Genomic DNA, 16,082 nt, shown 5'->3' on the forward strand with positions numbered 1-16,082 from the left:
CAAAATCCTTTTTTGTTGAAGAATTTCGGTCATCTGTTGGACACTAAAGAAAGTCGGCCCTCTGGCTTTTTTTCGACGTTTGACGTTAATAGCTTCCAAGGAATCCTATCCCAGCTCGCTCGCTCGCCCCCCCCCCCCCCCGCTCATAAAACACACGGTAAAGTGACCACACCGCCCTCCATTCACAGCCTTTGTCTGTTTTCATTCGCCGTGGAAATCAAATAATATCAGGCGTAAATCATGTCAGGTTTCAGACAAATGCCCTGTGGGGCTCGCTCGAGCACCGGCACGGACGCGACGCCGGCCTGCGGTGGCAGACGTCCTTTCTCATGCCAGCGCGGGAACAGAATCACATTTTTAGAAACCCAGGTTTATTTACTAGTTATTCTAACTCCACACTAATAAAACTGCGATAGTATTAAATTACCCTCTTTATGGATTTTCCCCTCTTTTCGCTCATTTATCCCTGCATCACGTGTGAAGACAAAACGAACGTCTCCGTATCGGAAAAATACTGTAAATAGAGTACAAAACACCACGACGACGGTCTTCCAGTTCTGGAAGATATGAAATCGCGCAAGCTGTTTAGAGCCAATTAAACAATAATAGACTGAAGGTAAAGGCCAGCGGCAGTCACATTAGCGCTGTCAGCTAGCCAAGGAGAGACCCCAGACTACAACCCACCATTGGCTCATTTCTGGGTGGCTAGACAAGTCATTGACATGCATGTCTGCTCTTAGGAGCAGTCCGACGTTCTGCTGAACTTCCTCTCTGATGCCCGGCAGTTTTGTCTGCTATAGTCTCAAACAAAATATTTATAAGGCTTTTCGTGGGAACTGAAAAGACACTATAAGAACGCAAAAAAATTGCACATGTACACTTCAGGGAGAATAATGCTTAATTCATTTGCACAAAATATTACTTGCACTCAAAAATGACTGAAAACTGCAAATATTAAATACTTTTATTCTCATCAAACCAGGTAATCTTATTAAAACATTAAGCTCTGAGGTTCATTCACACCATGCGCTCAGTTTAAATAAACATTTCTTATTTCATGAAAATATTACAACAAAACGATTGGCAAATATGTAACATCTTACAGCCATGATTTACAATGAATAACTGAATCTATTCTTTGATTAAACAATTGGTGAAATTGATGGCAAGGGATATATCCCAATATGCCATGTTCACAATCATTGAAATGTGCCAAGTGAAAAGGACTAGATAATCAGAGACAATGAAACCTGAACATTTCACTTACTTCATGCTACAATAATTTTTGTGTGTATATATATTTTTTTAAATCATCCGTGAAGCTGCCACACACACACACATTCCAAAAAAAACAAAAAAACCCTTTCAATCTCCGAAAATCCCTGAGTTGTCAGGCACTTTGTTACATTGCTGAATTAAGACATCCCCATCAACCCAATAATTATACTTCCATGATCCAAAAAAACAAAACAAAACAAAACAAAAAAAAAAACCATGATTGTAGCTAACCGGACGGCTATGTATCATGATAAAATTTAAATAAAGCCTGCGTTAAAAATGTAACAACTACCTCGGATTTGGAAAATTGAAAGGAACCGTTAAAAGCCTAACCTAATACGCATGCTGCAACACGTCCGTGACATCGGCTCAGCCGCCTGTCCGCACTGGCATCAGACCCTTTGGCCCAGAGTAGGCGCGGAGCGTGCCTTTGCTTTCCCAGTCAGCGCGTGCAAGGCGAAATGTCCCCGGATGCAGCTGCAGCGTCAGGGAGAACCGCGCTGTGGTTCCCCCTGGGGGGGGGGGGGGTCCTGAGCTCCACGCATAAGAGCAGGAGAGCTGGCGAGGGCCTGCTGCTCAGTTCTGCATCAGGTACTGGTGGAAGTAGATCCCAAACAGGCTGCTGATGACCTGGCAGGCCGCCATCCACCAGGTGAGGAAGGCGAAGACGCCCCTGAAGAAGATGGGGGTCAGGACGGCGCGCAGGGCGGCGAAGGCCTCCGTGAGACGCGCCACCGTGGCCTGGACGTCCTCCTCGAAGTCCTCGCCCTCGTCCTCGTCCTCCAGGACCGGCAGCAGGGGGGCCGCGGTGGGGGGCACCGCTGCGGGGGTCACGCCGGGGGCCTCCGGGGCCAGTCCCCAGGAGAAGTCCCCTGCGACACAGACCACAGCAACACGGGCACCGTCAGCGACTGAAATTTACACCTGCGGCAGATCACGCCTGAAAGAAAAGGCACTGCAGGCCTTGGTGGCCATTAGAGGAGTTTGGTGCATATAAAAGACTTGATCAATACGATAGGCTGAATGTGACTATGGCCACCATAGCTCCTCGATTAAGACCAGGTTGCCCTTGTTGGGAGAGGCCTTACCCAAAGACTTCATAGCCAGTGTTGAGAAGAGGATGAGCAGAATGGGAGTCAGGTACTGCAGCGTTACCACGGTGAGGTAGCAGAACACTCGGGTCACCTGGAGCCACAGTGGAGAAAACATTAAACTCTCTGATCCCACAAGCTTTCCAGATCTACTTCTACATTACATTACAGGCATTTGGCAGACGCTCTTATCCAGAGCGACGTACAACAAAGTGTATAACCATAACCAGGAACAAGTGTGACGAAACCCCTAGAGAGAAGTACCGGTCCAAGTGCAGGGAACAACCGCATAGTTCAACTTGGACCCTGAAGGTTAAACTGATTAACACTAACACAACGAGAACGGCAACAACGCAATCTATGGAAAAAACTTCTACCCACAGCCTCTCCACTCAGCACTCAGTGTTAAGCACTGTACACATCATGTGACCTCCTCAGACTTGCTAATCACAGTCCCAGCAAAGCCCTGCATATTTGCTTTGGATGATTATTAGAGTGCCTCATTTTTAGCTTTCCTTCACTTCTGGCCTATGCCTCTTCTACTACAATGTTTACTCAAAATGGAAGGTCAAATTGTCCTCAAGTTGTACTCTCATGATCTGATTGGCTCACTGGTCAAAGTCAACTAGCCAACAGATAGCTGAGATTCTACACTTAAACTCAACTGAGGCAGCCGTAGACAATCACTTTGCCATTGCATTGCAGATGGGGCGAAGCAGTCACCAAAAGTCAGCTCAGTCTGTAGAGTCCTTTAACCCTTTAAGGTGTGAGATCACACATGTGATTAGACTGCTCTTAACTGAAGATGTAATAAAGGGTTAAAAGGAAAAGGGTTTTTCAGGAAATGGTTAGGTTTCCTGTCTGCCACATGACATTGCGGCCACTCCACAGCTCCTGGGCTCCTGGGCTGTATGGGGACCCCCCATCGCTCACCTTTTTCTGGATGTCCACAGCTGCGATGCGTCCAGCCTCCCTCTTCATCTGCTCCACCCACTTGGGCGCCAGGTTGAGGTAGGCCTGCAGGTGGTAGCGGGTGAGCGCCAGGCGCAGGCCGCACAGCGCCACCACTGTCCACAGGCGCAGGGAGCTGAACGTGGAACTGGAGACCCTGCGCACGTGAACACAGGCACAAGAATCAAAGACTCTTCCACCCACACACACGCAAATATGCACAAACATGCTTGTATGCACAAAACTGCCTTTAATAATCAGAAACTTTAACCTTTTGGACAATAGGTTTTTTGGAATGTTTTTTTTCTCTATTCTAAGTCAATCTTCTTAAACTCAATTGCTTTCATTTACCAGTAGTGATTATGACATCAGCTTTAGAATGTTCAGTTAAGAACATTCCAATTACATATTTGTGATCTCACACCTTAAAAGGTTAATAGCGGTAATGAAGGCCAGAGGCAGAACTTCTCAAGAGCAAAGGGTGGCAGTGTAGCATAACAAACAGAGAACTGTGCTTGCAGCTCTATGGCTGTACGTTTGATTCCCAGGTGGGGCACCGCCACTGCTCCCTTAAGTAAGGCACACCCAGCCGTATAGATGGACTGAATGCTAAAGAACGTAAGCTGTGTAAGTAGCCCTAAATAAGAATGTGCACTAAAGCCATGATGCTGTGCTGTGGCACGTAGTGATGGCGGCGGTAAGAGAGTGCCACAAAATGGAGTGCGATACAGACGGCCAAGCCGCAGACGACGGCCGAGCGTGCTCACAACGTGACGGTGGTCTTCCCCATCGGAGCATTCGCCAGGAAGTCACGGGCAATGGGCTTCACCCACAGCAACAGCACCACCAACGGAGACAGGAAGCTCATGTGCAGGAGGATCCTCAGGGAGAAGGCAGAGGGGGTTGGTCAAGGATGGGACAATATGTACACATGCTAAGTAACAGCAATCAAGATCAATTATATGTGAAATATGTTTGGTGTGATATTTTTTAGACTACATTAAAAATGCAGGGAATGCATCATTGTTTACATTTCAGTTTTAAATAGGCCAAGCATAAGAGAGGAGGAAAAACATATATATTACTGAGATTTCTTGGACAGTGTTCTGACATATGCTAATAATGTCTTACTGTATTAGAGGCCGGCCAGTATTCATCTGAACTGCATCCAAGTGAGTCTGAGCCAATCGGAGCCCAGGAAAGGCGAGCAAGGCACCAATGAATGCACAGAAGGCTGCCAAGCCGAACTTCACGGTCAGCTTGGTGACAGGGACCCTGAAGGAATGCCAAAACAACATTCAAACAAATGTTACAGGGCCCATTCCCGGCACGACCGAAAAAAGCAAAGTTCAGCCGTCATTACTGCGACACGTTCATCATTATGTACCGGTGTGAAAAGCATACTTACAGTAGCAGTGTAATAGGCAGATATTTCTTAAGTCTTAATTTCACAAAGTTATTTAAGCTGCTGTGAATGCTGGTAATGCAGTTTAAACAGAATAATTTCCGTTCTTCAGAAAGATACTCACGTCCACTCATATCCCTGCTGCCTGGCGAAAACCTCCAAGTTGTAAAACAAGCTAGCAAGACCTCAGAAAAAAAAGAAAAAGAAAAAAGTTACATTGCTGTATCAAACCACAAATTGGCAAAAGCAGAGGAGACCTATAGCATGTGCATTTTTTTTTGGGGGGGGGGGGTGATGGACATTTCATTACACATCCTGAAACTTGTAGTTTATAGATTCTGTCTGTTAAAATGAGCACCAGGGATGCATGGCAGCATCAGAGAGATTCTCACCAGGTTCCAGGCCAAACTCCAGGTAGTCCTCTCTGACCACCAGCACCAGCATGGCCACCAGCAGAGACAGGAAGCCGAAGGCCAGGCACACTGCGCGCTCGCCCCCCTCGTCCGAGCGGAAGTAGTGGCTCATCAGCATGTGCAGGGTCCTCCTGGAGATGAGCGTCAAGGGCCCCAACAGAAAGGGCCACTACTGACAGGGCCACTGCAGACAGGGTCCCAACAGTCAGCGCCCCAACAGACAGGGCCACTACTGACAGGGTCCCAACAGACAGGGCCCCAACAGACAGGGCCACTACTGACAGGGCCACTACTGACAGGGCCCCAACAGACATGGTCACTACAGACAGGGCCACTACTGACGGGGCCGCTATGGACAAGGTCCCAACAGACAGGGCCCCAACAGACAGGGCCACTACTGACAGGGCCACTAAAGACACCCACACTACAGAGAGGACCCTAACAGACACCCACACTACAGAGAGGACCCTAACAGACACCCACACTACAGAGAGGACCCTAACAGACACCCACACTACAGACAGGGCCACTAAAGACAAGGACAGGAAGCTCTCCTGAGGAAAGCTCTGATCACCTCACACAGAGATGGGTGAGCATCGCTAATGGACTGCTTCCCAGTCCTGCTCCTGAAGGTCTACCATCCTGTATGGTTTCATTTCAACCCCAGTTTGGCATGCCTGATTTGACTAATTAGCAGTTCAAGGAGGTTCTAACTCTTACTACGGATGTGATCCCACTGGTTGAATTTGCACCTATAAACCCCGCCCAAAAATAAAGTCATATACTGTCAGAGAAAGCCTATTCAAATGTGAGGGTCATGAAAGGGTCATTTTTTCATTGACACTTCTGAGGATCGCATATATTCCACACTTCATAACAGGACATATTACATGGGTCACATAACTCTTCTGATGAAGGATACAGGCAAAATAGAATAGTCAGCACACACCAGATAGCTCCAATGTTGACTTCCTTGCTGGCATCCACAACCCAGTAGTATCCCTCAGTGAACAGGTAGATACCAAAGGCGTACAAGGCAAAGTCAATCAGCCACTGATACTCCAGGAAGAAACGCAGGACTGCAGGCAGAAAGAGAGACTCATTTTAAAAAAGAAAAGAAAACATTTGTAACAGGTGTTACACGAAGGGCCTGTGCAAGCGTGAAGGAAGCTTCTTCATGTAACAGCACGCAAATTTACCAAGGGCATCCATGACGTTGACAGGAGCAGCTTCTAGATGAAGGTTGATGTCCCTGGGCACTGTGAGCGGCTTGCTGTCACCAGATCCATTCTGTCGCCTGCGAAAAGGCAGAGGGTAAAAGAAATGGGGATTTCTGTTGTGGGAATCCACTCATTACCCCAAGAGCCTGAAGAAGAGAGCAATGTGTTCCCTTGCTTTGGGACTCTGGTCTTTGGCTCAACAAGCTCACCATTTCTCTTAGGTGTGCTGTGTGGATGCTGGGGACTGAGGTTTGAACCTTGGGGAACACATGTACCTGTTACATTGGTGAATGCTAGTTTGTAGCAGTCACAGGGATGAATGTGAATTCGATAACACAGACTGATTTAATCGATGGATTTTAATCGCAATCATTTGGCAGACCCACAAAGCAACTTTTGTTTCGAGTTTAGAGAGGCAAAACTGATTCAGCATTGAACATTCAAGCACCTCTTCAAGAAGGTGACATCACCTGCTAGAGTTACAAGAAAAGTATAATTACTTTCACTGCCAAAGGTCTTTTGAAAGCCCAAAGCATTCCTACCTCCCTTATACCTTGTGTCCCCAGACCTGAGCAAAAAGCCCTGGCACTGTCTCACAAGCATACACAGTTAAACACTTCCCTTGTGTCCGTACCTGTCCCTCCTGCTGGTCTTCGGAATCTGCTTTCCAGCCAGTGCATATAGCTCTCCCTCTGAAGGGTGCTTAAACCGGAACAAGCTGAACAAGGAAGACAAAACCACAGGACAAACATTTGGCCATTATCATTTTAAACTTTCTGTAGGACAGTCCTTCTAAAAATAAAAAAGTCATCAGACTTTCCCTACCTGCCATTGCAGAGGAGCCAGCGGGCAAACGAGCAGTGTGGGGCCATTCTCTGCATGATGCTTACAGCCAGCAGACTGACCACGAGCTGCACACCCATCAAGGCCTGAGAGAGAGCAGACTTCCGTTACGCTCCCACAACGAATGAGAACTCATCAAAACAATGGGAATTATTAGGAACAAACTTGTAATCATTTCAGTTACTGTTCATTGTTTGCAACAAACGACGAGCTAACTGGCTTATACTTTCCATTCAATATATGCCCTCCGTTATAAACGGTCGGCCCATGAGTGTCTGCGCCTTTACAATCTACTAATGAGGGGTATGTTCACTGAATGCAACTATGTATCATTTGCCTTCAAAAGGCCGCTGCGACGCCTCAAGCAATAATCTTGCGAACAAGCTATTGGTGGTAAGCTCTGAGAAGGGCAGAGCTGGTCATCTGCCAAAGAAAGGGTCTACAATCTGACATTTTTATTAACTAACATTACGGGTAAATACTGAAATAGTATTTTGTGGTATAAAAATTATATGGAAATTAGGCAGGAATGCACAGGATTACTGATTACTAGCCTGATTGCTAACTTGCAGCACGATAGCTGCAGTTTATTCATTTGCAAACTTATCAGTGTAACTAGCCATTGCAGATACTTGGCTACATGCTATCTAGATGGCTACGTAAGCTAGCATTTTATAATTTAACGGACATGACACCTACATCATATTACATAAACGTGTAGCCAACGGAAGGGAAATAAAACAATTGTGTTACCCACCATGGTTCTTTTTAAACACACAGCTAGAGCTGCTAGCTTCTCAACCTTCACTTTTTCACGCGCACGGTTTCAGTCCTCCACTGCTGAGCCTACTTTCAATGGACATGAAAGATACGACGTAGGCCAAGTTAAAGTCTAAGAACCGCGCAATGAGTAACGCTGTAATTGGTTCACACATAATATTTCCGGTTGTCTCATTGGTCCAGATGTTGATGAGGCGGGACTAAGTAATAAATATACTGAAAACCATGCTGAAAACATTGAAATACCCCAATTCTCAATCACGGCTCGTCATTTTGATTATTTTTTAGATGAAATGTATTTTACAGCGTTTTCCGTAATCCTAGTTATGCTAAAAAGTTTCACCCACCTGTTTACACCTTGTTCGTATCAGTTTACACCTCCTGGGCAGTTTCAGTTAATCAAACTGCAGATTTAGACAATTATATCATTATTTCAAACCATATTCTTGCTGTTTGTAACTTTTTTTTACACCATCATTCATTGTGGATTGTTTAGCTGATTAAGATAAGTAACCAAAATATGATATATAATGTGTTGCATTAGTTAGGCCATATACAATTGCGAAAGAAACCCAGACATTGTAAAGAAATGCCTGTTTCATTCGTAAGTGTAGAAATCCGTAGAGATGACTGAATTAATTAAATAGGCCAAGCTATAAATCATTTAAGTACAACCTTTGTCTTGTCTATGGATCTTTGAATATAAATGTTGTATTATATACTTAAATATAATTCCCTCTTCAAAGTATTAATGGCTTGATGAAACGCCCCCTACATTATTTTAGGAAATTCCCCGCAGAGTAAATTTGTATAATCGTAACAGACTACTTTATCATAACGTATAACAATGACCTCTGTATATTTCTATTCACGACAGCCATGGTCTGCATTCATTATATACACCATATTAAAGTTATAATGCTCACTATTTGATATAAACTGACCTACAGTATTCTAAACTTAGAAGCCTATTATACGATATACGGTTCTATGTCCCGCTTCAGCAACACAAGACGTGACGAATTAAAACATGACTTTTTAAGCGATTCCTTTAACCATACCCAAGGCCTGGACAGTAGCATAGGAAAGCTCATTAACGATCATTCTGATTGGTCAAGTCACTTCCCATTGATACTTGTGATTGGACAACATCATGAACTCTCAGTGACGAGCTGGATGAACAGTTGTACAAACCAATCGTTTTCAGCCTGCGAATAGTAAGGTTATGTTCCGCTGAGAAGTAGAGCATCTTATTTTGGAACTGAGGTTGTTGATTAAGTGAAAGGTAAAGTTCTTCTCAAATACTTCTACAAGTTGTTTTCAATATCGAATGAAAACAACGGTAGATTAGAGTTTGACAATAACTGCCAAAACAGCATTACTTATTCCGAAGCAACGAGTGTATTAATTAATAGCAGAATGTAGTGGTTGTAAGTAAGCGAATTACTTGTCAATGAATTCTGCGCCGCACGTGCAGTGCCTCTACCTAGTTAGTCGAATGTCCATGTCTCTTGAACGACCCCTTTATAGACTACATTTATAACGGAACTCTTGCTACAATAGACTAAGTTTTAGTTAAATTAAGTCCTTGGTTTAATTCTTTGAAAATAATAAGAAATCGCGTTATCGATATAGCTTGTTTGAGGTAATCTTATTTATAATTTACTAATCATTACAAATAGAAATAATACAATTTAGTTACTTTTATTACAGAAAATTATTATTGTTGTTATTATTATGATATTTTTTATTATTAACCAATTTGTTACACTCAGTGTTATTTGTTTCTTCTGTGGGGCTATTTTGTTAATATTGAACATTTAGTGCTAATAGACAATCCTTTTTAAACTGGTATTCTCCTTGATCAGAGAAAGCAACCAAATACAGTTGCAAGATAGTTAATAGTTATTGGAAAGTTGCATGCCTCCCTGATAGTAGCTTCTGAAATTGATTTCCTGTGTCTTAGACACATTCTCATTGGCAGAAACACTCCTTCTTTCCTCCATTTTGTTCAAACGTTTTAATTTAGCACCTGTGTTTATAAATATTAGAAAATGACAATGAAAATGATAATTTGGCCTAACTTCTGGCTCATTTTCCCTCTGTCTGTCTTAATCTGCCTGTCCTATTCTATTTTGATTTGTCTGTCCGGCTCATTACAGAAGGAGTGGGAGAGAAAGTGATCATCTTCTTACTGATGCTCATTCTATCTCCTTTTGGCTTGTGTCACCTTAGACCTGGTTCTGCACCAGTCGCTCAGAATACCCTACGTGGGGGATTTGACGTCTTTTTAATGATAATCTCCCTTCGGCATGCTTTGAACATGGCTTGGAGTTCACCGGTCTTATGGTAGTCAGCCTGGAGTGAACATTATGCTAATGATTGAGATCATAGCATTACATATGCATGTAACACACTATGTGTTTGGCAGCAGTGTTAAGACGGTATTACTTTTATCAGTATTTATTTTGAAACATAAAGGATCATATATAATGTAGACCTGCAGTCAGATGATCTATAAAGCTTTTATTTTGGCAATGTTGATGGCCACACAAAGTCCTGACAGAAGAGTCTCCATGAGTACTTTCTGGTACATTTTTTTCCAGACGTGCACTATTTAATCATTAATTTTGTAAAAAAAACAAAAAAAAAAAACATTTGGATTATACCATTTCACATTAATCAAGAATCATCGAATAAGATCTAATTATGTACTGCATGGCACGACATCCGCATCTGCCGCGCCCCTTTCATGCGGTTGTACCGGTCCGTCGGCCATACTGGCAGGCGCCGGGCAGACCCTGACGGGCGGAGAGGCCAGGCTCTCAGTCCAGAGCTGTAATGAGATTTCTTTTGCCTGAGCGTTACCGGGCCGGCGCTGGAGAGCCTCTTTTTGGCAGCCAGAGCGGTCTTTGTGTGTTTACCCTGGCATCCGCAGTCTGGTGTGCCTCAGCGCGCAGGATCAGGTCCGCAGTCTGGTGTGCCTCAGCGCGCAGGATCAGCGCCCCTGTCCTCCGCGGGGCAGATGCTCGTCACGCATCCGAGTGACAGATCACCTGGAGGGGCAGCAGGCCGTCTTCCTCTAATGATGCGCGTGAGGGCCGTGCTTTTTCCTCCTGCTATTTTCTCAAATAAACGAGCCCTTCAGATCTGTCAGACCCAGGTTGGACCCGCAGAGATTATTTTGTGATTATGTGGTTTTTTTTTCTGAGATGCTAATACACTTCAAGGCTTTTCTCATTTCCCTTTTTTTTGTCAGTAAACAACTTTAAAAAGAAAAAAAAACTGAACTCCTGACATGTTTTTATTATTCAATTTTTGTCCGTCCTCAGCACCGAATAGCCTCTTCTCAAGGGTATTTAAACAGAACACAAAGCAGTTGTGTAAATGAAAGTTTAAATCGGTAAGAGCGCTGAAATTCATTTGGGATCTAGTTCAAGTACCTCTGTACTGTTCAGAAGCAAAGGGCAAGTGCTGACGACGAACCCCGTATATTGCAAATGCGAGACGGGGGGGAAATTTAGATTTATTGTTTTCCCATGGTCATTCCTTTGCAGGTGCACCTTGGAGTCTGAACTGTCTGCACTTTGCAGTGAAGCAGGAGAGGACTGTCTTGTCTTTGCAATGGAGGCAGATGGACACTTGGCCCATTTAATGCGGCTCTCAGGTAGCTATGTCACATTTTAGCCGTATATTAACACAGGACACCGAGAAGGCATGGCAATCCCCTTTTAATCTAAGAGTGGCACAGCAGTATTTTTTCTTATGCTGTTTTACCACTGCGTATCGCTATTTCACATATAATTTTCCCTCCAGTTTTACTTAATTCACTTTGAAATCACCATGATGATTGTAGTGTATGTACATGCTAATAGTACATAGTCTTTGTAACAAATGTAAAAAAAAAATAAAAATACATTTGATAATATTTAAAAAACCTTTTATGTGGGTATCACAAATGTCCTCAGCGAGGAAACTTGAAATGTGAGATAAATACAGCTATAAAATCTTACAGTTCTATATTGTTTCTCTTGAACGGATGTGTAGATTAAAGCACTATTTTGACCAAAGAATCAGTTGATTTCTGAATAAATAAATGACAAATGGGATTTATAAATAATATTTTTAGCTCTTGCACCTACCATGACTACTGCTATCAAATATGACCCTGATGACGGTTTGTTGCCTAAAGCTGTACGTGTACATTTATGTAAGATAATCCGAATAACAATCTCTGCTAAATGTAAATACAAATATAAAAGCAATATTTAAGAGCAACAATAGCCAAGGGAATAAGTAAAAGAAAAGAGAACAGGAAAAGCCCAAAGACAATGCATTCACAATGGTCCAAATGGCACCCCCTTCACTGTTCAGGGGTCTCCTGGTTCCCACACTCCTTCGCCACGTCTCCCCTAGGGAACCGGAGGAAAGTGGTGGGTGGCAAGGAGTGAGCTGCATCCTGATTGGTTCCCCATTGTTTGCTGGAAGAATGTTATTCATGCCTCATTTGAATACATGCAAATTAATTGCTGTATCTACCTCTCCCTCTGCCTCCCTTCCTCTCCTTCCCTCTCTCTCTCTCTCGCTCTCTCTCTCTCTCTCTCTCTCATTGCACGCGCTCACACACTCCCAACCCCGGCTCCCCAATAGCTATGGCAACCAGGCTGGACTGGGTAGATTCCTCAATGGGATGTGACAGGAGGCTGAGGCCTGTGTGTGTGTGTGTGTGTGTCTGAGTCTGTGTGTGTGTGTGAGACGTTTCAGACAGGGCCATATCTCATGGGGGTGCTGTGTACAGGGAGGCATAAAGGAGCATCACACTGAGAAGGCCATGTGCAGGACCCCCCCCCCCCCCCCACTCCACCCCCCCCACCCCTTCACCAGCCCCCCGTCCAACCATCCCTGAGCATCCGCAGTGGCCCTGAATACCACACAGCGTTAGCAGTGCCAAAAAATCCAGAGAGGATCCTCTAACACCTCTGTGTCAGACTGTGCTTCAGAAAAGACACGCGACTGTGCACATGAAAGCTTCAGTGTCAAGCCTCTCCTGAATTAAAGCCCTCGCCAGCTTATTAATATTGTTTTCATGCCAAGTGGCGTCTATAAGCTTTGCATCTTCAGCCTTTCAGCCAACAAGTCAATATATCTGTCATACGCAATTTTCATATATTTTGTGGATTAACTGGTGTGGAAAAAAAGGACAAGCAGCGTTCATATATATATATATATATATATATATATATATATATATATATATTTAAAAAAAACATTCTCCTTTCTGCCAATGGAACGGGGCATTTTACAAACCCACTACAGTTTGCCAGCTGTGCTGTGTGGGGGGGAAATGGCAGAAACTTACAGTCGAAGTTCATTATAATTTATTTTTGAACGTTTTATTTTGTACTGACTCAGGTGGAACATGCCCCAGTTTCAGGGTAGTTATTCTGTATTCAAATCGAAGCGTGGAGCTCTGTACCCTCTGGGTAAATTATGGCCAAACTGCCCATTTAATTCTTCTGATGTGGAGTGGGTAGGGCATCCAGGGGAGAGCCTACCCTATGGATGGTTTCCTGTACAGTGTGCATGCTCTTTCCCTGTTTCAACGCAGTAAGGTGAGAGCTGCAACATGAACTTAGAAGAGCTTTGAATGTCAGATATAAAACCATTACTTCCGAGTATACACAATGACAATTGTTAATGGGAATTCTGTATGGTGAGAGTGGCGAAAGAAGGACTTAATCTTAAAGGCTAATTTTACGTCTTTTATTAAGTTTATTAGTCTCGTTCATTAAAATATTTGAAATTATCGTAGATAGTACAGTTTACAGCTGGGGGTTTAATTTAAAAAAAGCAGTCATTATCAGTCAGACTGATTGGTCTGAATGTTTGGTGCATTTAGATGCGTGGGTGTTCACGTATGAGACATTCAAGCTGTCAGTAATGATCTGTTTCCAGTAAGTGGTCAACCACTGCTTTACAGTGCCACACAAGACATGGGAGCAGAATTCTGAGGAGCTGGAACATACTGACCGTATTAACGATGGAGGGGGTTATAGAGTGGAAGCTGTGGATGGCGGTCTGTGGGCATTTGTGCTCTCATGACTGACTAACAGATGGGGGGTGAAGAGCAACGCTTAAGCATCAAACAGAAGCGATAAAAATTTTCTCATTACTTTTTTTAAAAATGCTGTGTTTGATAACTTGTTTTCACTTTGAAAAAGTGCACCCTAAAATGTGTTATCAATTTGTTATGGAGCCCAATGTTGTGGCTCTAGCTCCAAAACAAAGCGTCGGCCAAATTTCTCATGTGTTTTTGAGACAAACAACTGCTTACAGTTTTACTTGGTATTGCAGTTATAATTTTCACTACCCTCTCCCCCCAATTCCCTGCATATTCAAGATGTCAATGGTATAAAACAACAATATAATTGTAATGGTATAAAAATAGATGACATAAAATAAATATGTTACTACACTCTGACCAGTATTGCTACAGATATTCTGCTGTATGGAAAACCTTTTCTAGAGATGTGTGCTTGCATCAATTAGTGATAAGGCAACCACAGCTCATTAATGAATAGTGCCTGGCCCAGGACATCTCATTTGTGAATTAAATGACCCCCATTTTGCTTGTAAGGTGCCAGAAGCATGCATGCTGGTCAGCTATTACTCCATAATAGCAACTCATTGTTACAATATAAATATACTGTTTGTCAAATGTGTTAGTCGTTGTACTGGAAATGCTCTGGTTCTGCAATACAGCATGTATGTTCTATTCCATTGGCTGTTAAAATAGGTTTTCATTGAAATGTTTAAGATGCATTGCTCTGGTTACATTGAACGACTTTGAAGACTTTTTTTCTCATTATTATTATTACGATAATTCTGATGATGATGATGATGATTATAATAATAATAATTATTATTATTATTATTCGTGGTAGTAGCAGTTTCAAATGTGATGTATTTCATTGCAGTCTTACCAAACTGCTTGTTGATATTCAGGATCCTACTTACTGTATAGCTTGTGTTAATATACGTATAACGTGGACGTATTACATTCCTGCACACGCTCAAGCTATTGTCCTATGGACTTTTAAAATAATATTTTTCGTATATTTATGTTTGCTCCACTAATATCAATTGTTTCTTCTTTCTTTTATAACCTGAAACCTCTATCTGGTAGTGGTTTTCACTCTTCCAAATAACTGACTTAAATCAGCGTTACTAATTGTCTCTGAGACTACTGTACTTTTTGGTTAATATCTGCATATATGAAAAAACGCCGTTTCCTTAGGTTGTAATTCCAAGGTAACTGTAGCCAAATAATTTTTACTGAAACACGCGCTGCCTAATTTGAAATATACCAATACTGTGTTTCTGTGAAATTGTTAATGTTTAATAATTTTACATGATTCGAAGCATTGATGTGGCTTATTTGACTAGATAACCAAAAACGTAAAAACAATTGTAATCCTCTGGATTATATATAGGCCTACTACCATCCCTTATAATGAGAAAGGCCGTATTTTTCTGCCTTTATATACGCTTTGTTCGCTCAGTTTGGTGGCAACTCTGCATATTAAACTAAATTGCCAACTATTTTCAATTATTGGAAATAGTATTCTTTGTGTAAGTATTAAATTGCTCCCTTTATGCCGTAGAGGGTATTTTAACCCCTTGTTTTGATGCGCTGCAAAATTTGAAGCACATTCCTGTGAAACAAACTGGCAGGGTAAATCCTATAGCTGACGCCTGTTTTATTGGTTTTATTTACAGCCCAGTGCGATAATGTACTTTGTCACATATAAACTTAATAAAAAATAAGGAATTACTGTCTAATTATATTCTAGAGACTAGGCATTTGGAGTTACGAGATTCAGTGACTGTAGCTTTGGCTACATTGTTTTTGTTGGCTTCTGTGATCCAATTAGCACATCCTGTGGTGACGTATATGTCTACTTTCACACTGTTAATGTGCTATAATGGCTGAGAAGCTCTTTTAAGATGTTCCCCACAACGCGTTTCAGCGTTGGGTACACACGAACGCGTTTTGAATGGCAATTGGCCACAAGTTGCCGTGACTTGAAATTTGCGCTTG

The 16,082-nt window shown here is 42.7% G+C and overlaps 1 protein-coding gene across 1 annotated transcript; it reads right to left on the reverse strand.

Moving 5' to 3' along the window:
* Positions 1-935: 935 nt before the first annotated feature.
* On the reverse strand, positions 936-8,076 carry tmem161a (transmembrane protein 161A). The gene is made up of 12 exons (XM_035412493.1): positions 7,959-8,076; positions 7,184-7,287; positions 6,993-7,076; positions 6,338-6,435; positions 6,061-6,217; positions 5,118-5,269; positions 4,850-4,910; positions 4,452-4,595; positions 4,088-4,201; positions 3,303-3,477; positions 2,367-2,463; positions 936-2,150 (listed from the first exon to the last, which is right to left on the reverse strand). The coding sequence occupies exons 1-12, from the start codon at positions 7,959-7,961 to the stop codon at positions 1,855-1,857; spliced, it is 1,485 nt and encodes a 494-aa protein (XP_035268384.1). The 5' UTR covers positions 7,962-8,076; the 3' UTR covers positions 936-1,854.
* Positions 8,077-16,082: the final 8,006 nt, after the last annotated feature.

The sequence above is a fragment of the Anguilla anguilla genome, chromosome 4 (assembly GCF_013347855.1).
Source record: "Anguilla anguilla isolate fAngAng1 chromosome 4, fAngAng1.pri, whole genome shotgun sequence".
In the NCBI taxonomy this organism is placed as follows: domain Eukaryota; kingdom Metazoa; phylum Chordata; class Actinopteri; order Anguilliformes; family Anguillidae; genus Anguilla; species Anguilla anguilla.

Coding starts and splice junctions, on each gene's coding strand:
- tmem161a (XM_035412493.1), bottom strand. Junction 7,077..7,183: donor TGGCTCCTCTGCAATGGCAG/GTAGGGAAAGTC, acceptor TTCCTTGTTCAG/CTTGTTCCGGTTTAAGCACC. Junction 5,270..6,060: donor CTGACTATTCTATTTTGCCT/GTATCCTTCATC, acceptor GCTCATCTCCAG/GAGGACCCTGCACATGCTGA.